This window comes from Anabas testudineus, chromosome 12 (assembly GCF_900324465.2).
Source record: "Anabas testudineus chromosome 12, fAnaTes1.2, whole genome shotgun sequence".
Taxonomy (NCBI): domain Eukaryota; kingdom Metazoa; phylum Chordata; class Actinopteri; order Anabantiformes; family Anabantidae; genus Anabas; species Anabas testudineus.
The window spans coordinates 9,496,354-9,506,364 of record NC_046621.1 but is presented as its reverse complement, the minus strand read 5'-3'; the positions used below and the strand labels follow the sequence as shown (position 1 = coordinate 9,506,364).

The 10,011-nt window shown below is 41.6% G+C and overlaps 1 protein-coding gene across 4 annotated transcripts in view; it reads right to left on the bottom strand.

Annotated features, from left to right (window-relative positions):
• gdnfa (glial cell derived neurotrophic factor a) overlaps nucleotides 1-10,011 on the bottom strand; it is a 30,635-nt gene continuing 20,624 nt past the window's right edge. For 2 of the 4 annotated variants that reach the window (XM_026356242.1, XM_026356243.1), the window contains 2 exons: nucleotides 4,073-4,303; nucleotides 1-1,154 (listed from right to left, as the gene is read on the bottom strand). In XM_026356242.1, coding sequence (XP_026212027.1) covers nucleotides 595-1,154; nucleotides 4,073-4,303 — 791 coding nt within the window. In that variant the 3' untranslated portion in view covers nucleotides 1-594. Of the gene's footprint in view, nucleotides 1,155-4,072; nucleotides 9,549-10,011 lie in introns of those variants that run through there. The other 2 variants (XM_026356245.1, XM_026356244.1) reach the window with 2 other exon arrangements.

Sequence of the window (10,011 nt, the reverse complement as noted above, 5' to 3'; positions counted from 1 at the left end):
GGATTTTATGTAGATGTGTTGCACCAGAAAGTCTCTGTTGAATCCCGGTGTGGTAGTTCTCATCCCTTGGCTCTGAATGTAAATGTCAACTTCCAGACACTGCAGTGGAAGTGATTTAGACTGCAGCTGAGTATACTCCTCGAAGCTCCACGTTTGTCTGGAGTCTTTGGAGCCAGCTATGGAAAAAGTGATGATCCTGGGAAAATGTATTCTTCCAGAAAAAACACCAGCCAATGTAGCCGCTTTTCTTCACTCTCACCTTTTCAGACAGCACAGTTTGCAGATCTGGTAGTAAAGTGTAACAGTACTGATTCTTCTGCAGAGCAGTGCTCACCTGATACAGTTCTGCATGTGACTGAGCAGGAACTGTCTCTGTCTCCGTGTCTATTTTGCTTTTATTGACAGTCGTTCCAACAGAAGTAGCCTCCATATACTCACCTGTGTCTCCTTTAATGACTACTGACACAAATGAGAGATGATTCACTCCCTCCTTGACCTCATAATATTCCAAGAGCAATTGATCTCTTTGCAGCACCAGCTGTAAAGGTGATCCTTAGTTCACTGATGCTGGTCACAGGTGTCACTGTGACTCCCTCAGACACAGCCACACTTCCTAGCAGAATGCTTCTTCAGCGTGTGATAAACCACATTGTCGTCCAGGAAAGATAAGTCGTCATCAAAAGCGATTGGTCGACAGCAGGTGCGAGAGGGCGTGTCCTTATCCAGCTTCTTGTTGTGTGTGAGGTTGTTCAGGATCTTGTCGTAGTTGGTCTCTGCCTCCACACAGGGGCCGCTGCAGTATCGGAAGATCAGCTCCTCTTTAGTCTGATATCCCAGCCCCAAGTCCGTCACATTGAGATGGACCTCCTTTAGCAAGCAGCCCCGACTCTGCACAGATATCCCCTCCCTCTTCTTCTCGCCTCGGTTTCCTTTACCGCCTCGACTTCCCCCTCGTCCCCGACCCCGCCTCCTGTCACCATGTCCTTTCCCCTCACTTCTCGTGCCTCCCGTGTTTGCTGCTCCCCTCTGTCTCTCCTCCCTTCGTCCCCTGGAGCTCCCACTAGGCTCTGACGACCTCCGGAGTCTGCCAATTGTGGCCTTGATAAAATCCATTACATCATCAAACTGCTCTGGATAGGGACCTGCAATGTCATCTGGAAGACAGGAAACAGATTCACTTATAAAAAGGGTAGTAACATAATAATTGTATCACTGACATGGACACTAAATAATAGCTTCCTGAAACGTCACCCCAACAATCCTTTTCACTGTAATTAATTATTTCCTGCTTTCAAATGCTGTATATGTTGATAAATCTAAATATATTTGTAGGGGAAATAAGTCAAACATTATAACAGTAATAAAGGGGAAATGATCTTTGTTGCATATTTATAGAAATAGTAATATTTGAAGTAGCATTTAGATTTTTGGTTAAATGTTAAATGAGAACAGCTTCACTTCTATTAGATACACAACAGCAGCCAGCAGCTTAGTTTATCACAAAGACTGGGAAAAGAAGGAAACCTCTAGCCTGGCTCTGTCTAACGATAACAAAAATCAACACAACAACACCTCTAAAGATCAGTAATTAACTCACTGACAACAAATGGGATGTGTAACATGCGTAATTTACCGGTTATATTCTTATCTGCCAGTTTAGTTCAACAAATCATCAACTCTGAGGTACAGTTTGTGCAGAAGACAATGATGCACACTGTTGTTGACTTGAACATGCTTATAGCCAGCCAGCATACGCATAATAAAATATCCACAAATATGTACAAAAAGACCAAAGTAGACAATGTATAAATACTATAAATACCCAGAAATCTGCAGATCAGAAATGGTGCGTGCTGATTTATAGAGTGTCTGGCAGAGGAATGCAAAATCGAGTCCAGAGTTGTTCATATGGACGTGCAGGTGCCATGCTCTAACTCCCTCTGAGAAATCTGGTGGTTGATGAGTTGGAGGCTGAAGGTCAGAGGGTGTTGTCCATTTCAGTTTGAGATTTGTTTTAGTCAGAATGAAAAGAAATATATAATATATAGTAGTAGTTCTGTGTGAATAATGTGGCCAGACAGTCATGAATTAAAGGTTTTCTGGATTTTCACACAGCAACTGTCTGTACTGATACAGCATCTTTAGACCGATTACATCACAAACTGAGACGCAGTATGTTAAACCTTGGATCTAACTGAAGAATGCTCAGACTTCAAAGGCCAAATAAAAGGAAATCATATGCTTTGAGTCATTTAGATGGAGCAGATTGTAGTCTGTTCGAAATGCAAAACATGCACCAGCACAGCTCTCCGCCATCTGCTGCGAGGAGCGATGAGGACTCACTGAAAGTCTTGGATCCTCCTTTGTAACATGTTGATTCTATTAGTAACGTGTCTCCTGTTCCCAAAAACTGCAGTTCTGGCAACTGTGAACTAGGTATCACAAAGACATATTGTTCTGAAATGAATCAATTAGTACAACTCGGATTTCCTTACAGGTGAGTCCGGGTCTGTGCATGTGTGTGTGTGCTGTGAATACTTGGGGGCAGTTGTCTACCAATCATGGGGTCAGTGGTTGGATTCTTGTCACATGTGCAAGTGTACTTTGGTAAGAAGAACAGAGGCTGTTGTTTCACCTGTTCTTCTGGCAAAGTGCCCGGGAACCCCAAGTTGCCCCCAGTGGGTTAGGCCATGGGTGTGAATGAGGAGCAGTGTAAAGCACCTTTAGTGCTGATAAAGTAGAAAAGCGCTACGTGAGTTCAGATCATTTAACATTTATAGATGTGTGTTGTCTTGTTATATACGTCTCAGAAAGTCAGGGTGGCAGGGTATGATGTCTGGCGGGGGGGCGTTGTTGACCCAGCCTCTCTATTACATTCACCTGTCTCTCCTTTCTCACCTGTTCGTCTGATTGGCCTTCGCTCCACAGGTAATTGGGCCTCTACTCCCATATCAGGTGAGCTAATGTGTTTAGACACACCTGCCCTTTGACTTAGACACCTCTCACTGTATGTCAGCCAACGTGCAGAGTAACTACAGTATACACCTGCTGACGGAGTGATTCACCGTGCAAACTGTGTCATAGGTTTTGCAGAGTCAGTAATAAAGTGCGGTGATGATTTTCTTATATGTAATATTTACCAGCACATCAGTGGAATCTCAAAATAAAAACCATTAGATACAACACACAGCATTGTAGATGCTGAATATTATGATATACTAGTGCAAGTGTTGTTGCAGATTTTCAAGCCCCTTGTTCTACGACTTTAGCTGCTTAAAGCTACAGTGTTATTTACACTATTAGTGCACAGTTAATGGTTTAGGGTTACACAGCAGATCGGTGAAGTCACTGTGGTCCAAACAGAATATGAGGTGGCAGGACAAACATTCTCCAAATGTTCCATTCGCTATCTTGACCGCATTTACTTCTGTGTGAAGACGACACAGTGTCAGATTGGTCCAAACAAAATAAATTCATGCCCACTGTCCCCGTTCAAACCAACATAAACACACTGCTCTTCCTCCATACTTAAAACTTTCCAGTGTTGTCCAGCCCCTGCTCTGAAAATTCCAGTGACCTGGTTCCAAAACAGTGAAGCTGTGATTTCTGACTTTTGGCAGATGGGTGAAGGTCACGGGTCTCTAAGTCACAAAGGTGAACATAAATTAAGGAAGACTGGGCGACGGCGAGAGCGGCTTCTGTTTGGGATGGAAGCTGTTTATACTCTCATTCATGCTGCTGACTTGTTTTGACATTAGTATGATGTAACACACAACAGCAATAAAACACAGATTGAGATCTTCCATCTGATAGGCTGTCTGTCTGTGAGCCTTATCAATGTAGGACTCTTTGCCAGAGGCTCAGCCCACTGGCTATCACTTTACTGTGCTGTTGGCCTGCGAATAAGCTGTGTGCTCACATTCGTGTCTAGTTTGTCACTGTGCAAAATGTAACTTACGACATATATATCTTTATGTTTGAATGGTTAGTTGCGTGTTGTTTGAAGGATAACACCACAGATTTGTTCTGCACACAATCAAAGCTTGTGTCAAAACATGGATGTGTGCCTTACATTGATCCTCCATCGAGATCTCCTGCAGGTTGTGATTTTCACGCTGGAACGTTGGCTCTTTGTCCTCCACAGATAGGGACGCGGGATCACTGTAGCTGCTGGGGAAATAAGTCCTTTTGGCTGGCTGAGTGTTTTGGTAGAGAGGCCGTGTCGCAACAGAGCTCAGGAGCAACAAACACGTGGCCAAAACATCCCATAACTTCATCTTAGACTCAGTTCCTATGAAGAAAGCTGCAAAAAATAACAGTATTTTAAGTGAAAAAGGGAGACTGCACAAGAAAATAATTAGAAATAAACTAAATACAAATCTAAACTATGAACAATCAGGATGCTCAGGAACTCAGCAATGTGTATGTAGTGTTGTGGCCAAGCTGCCCTGACTCATTCTGTATTAATAACTTTGTGTCATCAAGTGAAGAGGCTTTGATCCCCACTTGTGTCTCTGTCTCATGGTGGGATTTGCTGTAAATATTAATATCGTAGTAAACCTATCACATAATTCTGAATGAAGTAGTCATGATAATTACCAGCAGAAAGTCCACAAAGCATTAAATACTGTAAAAGAATCATGCGCAAATCCGTGCGTAAAACTCCTCCATTGTTGTAGAAATGGACGCACTGCCAGCTTGCCACTTATTTATTCACAGCTGATCATCAAACCTCTTAGGATTATAAGATGATATACTAATGTTGTTGTGATATCAGGTCAGCTCTTGCTTCTTGTAATGAGGCACACAGGGTGCGCCTCGCACAAAAATGCGTTGGCTGAAGCACGCACCAAAGCGTTTTGGCAACGATAGCCTAAATAATGGTGTGAGTTGGCCAGATGGCGATCCCCAAAGCTTACGTGACTCTGTCTAATGGCATGTTGAGTCTGCAGTAAACCTAAACAGCTATACATGGATAAATACCAGGCTTAAACGTGCTATGCAAAAGTCCCAACAACAGTCAACAACTGTCTTTGCTGCTCAGGCACAAGTTGCCTCTTCAATTTGGACTTTATAAAATAAGTGGAGCTTTTATGAGCTTCTGACACGCATAATCTGGAGATATGAGAATAGTTTGTTCTTTAATCTGAAATGATAAATGTGTTGCTTCACTTACCTTAAATATGGCCCATGCAGACCTGAAACTCGCTTGGCTGTTGGCGTTCAAATCCAAACAGAAAACGCGACTCATTTAGTGTCCCAAGTAGAATCAACTGCATGAATCGTTTTAAAAACCACAATCCAAACGTGTTATAAGTTAGAAAATTCAGTGTGTGTCCAAACCGGAGGGGGGGGAAAAAAGCTAAAATACACAACAACACAGGTGTGTTTTTCATGCTCCGACCCAGCGCACCAACCAAACCACGCGTCTCTCCACACTTCGGAGTCCAAAGGTGTTGAAGAGAGACCAAATGCCGCTGCGCCTTACGGGGTTCAGTTGCAGTCGCTGATTAATTGGATGCTACGTTTCCACGTTGGAAATCCGAGAGAGATCCACCATCTCCAACTGAAAGAAATCCAATGAAGACATCAGTGTCCAGCGCATAAGCGAGGCACAAAAGGTGCACGATATCTGGTTCCCACAGTGTCAGCAGCTCTTGTCTCCCTCTTGATAAAAAAAAAAAAAAAAAAAAATGCCGTTATATCCACAAATGCGTTAAAAAATCATAATCGTCGGCATTTTGCATTACACTGACAGGGTAAACAACGCAGATGGGGGCATTTATTCTCCATTTTCTGCAAGTCAGACAGTCTCTATGTAGCTCGAAAGGCTTCCACACGCATTGTCCTCACTGAAGCAGGACAGATGTCTGCGCATAACACCGCGCCACCGGGCGCAGAAGGCAGTTTGGAAAGATTTATAGTTAAGTGCGCTCTGACGTTTGGGGGCAGTTGGTGTCCGCCCCTCTTTTATAGATCCCTGCAAGAGCAAACAGTGAATAACAGAGCTCCGCAAATCTCTCCAAGCCACCCCTGGAGCCCCGTTTGGAGAGGAGAGCAGTTTTCAGATGTCTTGGAGATTATGTCACACGTCCTGATGTCCTCGGATTAGATTTCAGTATGCGGAATGCGATTTGGAGACGTTCTGTTGCGATGCATGTTTCTAAGCTGATCTCCGCACTCTGTGCGCATCGGTGTCAAATTCCGTTTGATGGCTACACACATCTCAAATTTAAGAGTCCCACTTCACTTGCTATTTACTAGAACATATTTGTAAATAGGCAAGGCGAGCATTTGGGTCACTGTGGACACTTGTTGTATTAACCTACATGCAGGGAATTTGTCATTTCTTCCACTCCAAAGGAATCATATTACCTCCAAATGTAATTGGAGCATCTGCTCATTAAATAAGCATATTCTTGTCAAGGTGAGCCCAGGGCAACACCGCACACACCACAAAACCAGGACTGTGAACAGCTCAGATGTGGCACCCGAGAAAAGCCTTTCCATCACCCTCCATGCTTTACAATCATCAGTCGCTTTTCATCTTCTGCTCAACTGAATACCACAAGTTGCTCATGGCTTTTAAGAATTAAAGTAATTGGAGTTTATTGCCAGAACGCAGCGGCTCCTTCCAACAACTAAACACTTGCTTTTCCAAGAGGCATTCTGGTTTTAATCGAACACGTTAAATGCTGCTGAAGATGGCTGTTCAATAAAACAACTGGAATCCCTGCACTGACACTTTGAATCCATGCTGAAATATCTGTTATTCATGGGGATTAAGGCTCATATTTGTTTGCTCATGGGCAGAAACGTCTTGTCAATACTTGTTTTCTTTCTTTCTGCACGCCCTGCCCATTCTTAAAGTATCTACATCATTACTCAGCCAAGTGCTCATTGTATAGATTCCTTTCTGCCATGTTCTCACATGGCTTGGAGTGACAGCTACTAATGTTTCATTTGTCTATCCTGACTTATGTGTACTTCCACAGAGCTTAATTATTTTTACTCAGGACACAGTTCCTGTGGTGCTCTGAAGAAGCTGTAATGATGTTTGCCAGTGTGTTTTATGCAGTGTAGTCTAAAGCACTGCTTTTCAGCAAACACTGTAATTATAGAGATTTATACTATATTGTCCTTATTCTTTAAAACCAAACATGGTCTCATGTTAATTTTCTTTACACTTGACAAATTCATTTGACATAGTTAAGTTTTCAAGGGTGAAGCCACCCTTTTACTTCTGATATTGAGATATGAGCTACTGTAAATGAGCTGCGCTGTCGGGTCTGAAACTGAGCCCAGTCCCTATGATTTAGGTGTTGCAACGATCCTTCACATCAGCAGCCATAATTCTCTCTGCCCTCATCATCACTGAAGCATCACGCTAGTTACAATATCAAAGTGGACACGTCTGCTATGTACATATGCTACACCAGCCCAACTTTGTTCCACAATAGACATGAAAATGAATTTAAAAAACAAGCTTTTTCATTTGGTTCAAGAGAAATATTAAACAGCTCAGAAAACAGCACTCTGGGATGTTTCCTTGCCAGTGCATGCTGGGATAGCCTACAGGCTCAAATTACCCATACAGGAATAAGCAGGTAAGATAAAATGAATGGAGGGAAAAGGTGCTAATATAAACAAGCTCAAATGCATGAGCATAATGTGAATGGACATAAAACGTGGATCATATCAACAGACTGAGTCATCAGAAGGAAGAGCTAGTGCTGTCAGAGCTCAGTGTGCGCATATGAAGTTCATCAGGAGTATTTTAGTCCAGATGGAGCTGAGAAATGCATAGTTACTGATGATTGTTGTGTTGTGTTGTGATCTTCTATATTCAGCTATGGCTGATGTCAGATTAACTTACTGTTTATTGCAATCACACATTTCCTTCATAAAAATGATTATAGTAACAGCATTTCTTTTCTTTCCAAATGATGTGCTGTTTTTGTTTTGGTTCGTCATATTTAGTATTTAATTAAACATTAGAAATATCTGTATGATGCACTGTGGTACAACTCCACCACCACTATGACCTCATCAATATCAGTCTGTGTTGAGTACTCTGTTGTTTACTCTGCGTTTTTAGGGTTAACTTTATTACCCAATTTAAAACATTTTGTTGAGAAAGTAATCAAATGCAATAACTTACATTACTTTGGTTGGGTAATTAAAATAGTTACATTACTTATCTCTTTACAGGATAATGTAGTAATGTGTAAAACATTAAATTAAAGTAAGTAGCCTTCCCAACACTGGTTGTAAATAATATCTAATTTAGCCACATATTTGTTCTATTTAACTGTATCTAACATGTTGCAGAAAGCAAAACGTCATTTGATATTGTAGTTAGCCACATACTAGCAATCCAGGGATTTTCCTCATTTTTCATTAGATTTAATGACTTTAGCAGATTTCACACTGAGCTATTTTTACAAGTCACTGCAAACAACATCTCAGACTGGGGTGTAGTGTAGAGTGCGGTCTGCTCAGACAGACAGGGGCTGTATTGTTTCTGAAAATCAGCGGTTGTGTCACCAAAGGATTCCTCGGTGACCCCCCTCTGCCTCATACGGACTGAGCTGTGAAGATAATGGTCACCGAGAATAGAACCATCTTAGAGAGCGCCTTTATGTGACAGTGCTGCATAGTCTGGGAGTGTCATGAGTCCCCCGAGATGAAGACTTGAGTGTCCTTAATAAATATTAATTTGTCTAGAGGAGAAACATGAGTAAGCCGAACGAATCACCACCACATGGGGTGTGAGGAAGAGACTCGTCACTCACGCAGAAGAGAACTTCCTTCATTATTTGTGTCACTGATGGGATAAGCACCTCAATTTTTGATGACAAGCCTCCGTGGAGCAATGACAGGCCCCCAGATGGAAATATCAATGACTCCCCACAGAGTTTTTATGAACATAACAAAACTCACACAAACAACTAAGAACGCCACAGCTGTTTTAGTTTAACATAAAAATAATGGCGAACAAATGTCCCACGTGCTTAATCATTTTACTTTCTCTGCAAGCCTTTTGGGTATTGAGTCTCGTTGTGTTCTGCATACCCTTCAATAATAACTAGATTTGTTTAAATCATTGTGTTTAGTGATATGAGACATGACTGGCAACCTGCTCATGGTTATTTTCATGTGTTTTCTGCCTCTTGACTCCATGATTCACCGTTGCTTGTAACATGCTATAAAAGTCAGCATGTTCAACATGGTTTGTTCCAACTTAACATTACTCTCTTTGATGAAAATTATTCACACAATAAACAAAGAAGATGCAATAAATATAACTCAATGAGCAACTTACAAAGACAAACAAGTGAAATAATTATTTAAAACATTATTGCGGCAACAGCTGATATGATTATTTCATTTTGATCTTAATATTTGCCAGTGACGGAATATAAATATATAGACATATAATCTTCTCTGTTTCTGTACCTGACTTATGATTTGAGGTACTTGTACTCACATTTTATGGATAAATAAAATGCGAGTACAAGGATATTTGACTGAATTTTAATTGACAAAACAAGATTTTGTTTTAAAACTAATGAATAATAATTAATAATATGTACGTGAGAACAGCAGGTTGCCAAAAAAAAAAAAAATAAAAAAAATCTAATATCCATTACACCACCTCTACAACGCATATTCTTTATTCTGTGTCCGAGAGATTTAACCACGAGCCATGTTTACATTTTATTGTGTCCAACCTATGCACAGCGGCTCAAACTGCATATCAGAGTGTTCTGGGCTTTAATGCTGATCAGGTCAGTGGCCTCTCATTCTGCATTCTGCTTGTATCTGTGCACAGGAGTGCTGGTTGTCTGTCAGAGTGAGCTCAGCTGTCAGCAGGCAAAGAGGCCTGGATCACCCTTGGCACACGGAGCGACAGAGCAGGTAGTCAAGGCAGATACTGAGGGATTCACATAGCTTTCAGCTAAGCCATTAGGACATGCAACAATTCAGATATGGCCTGTTGCCAAATGC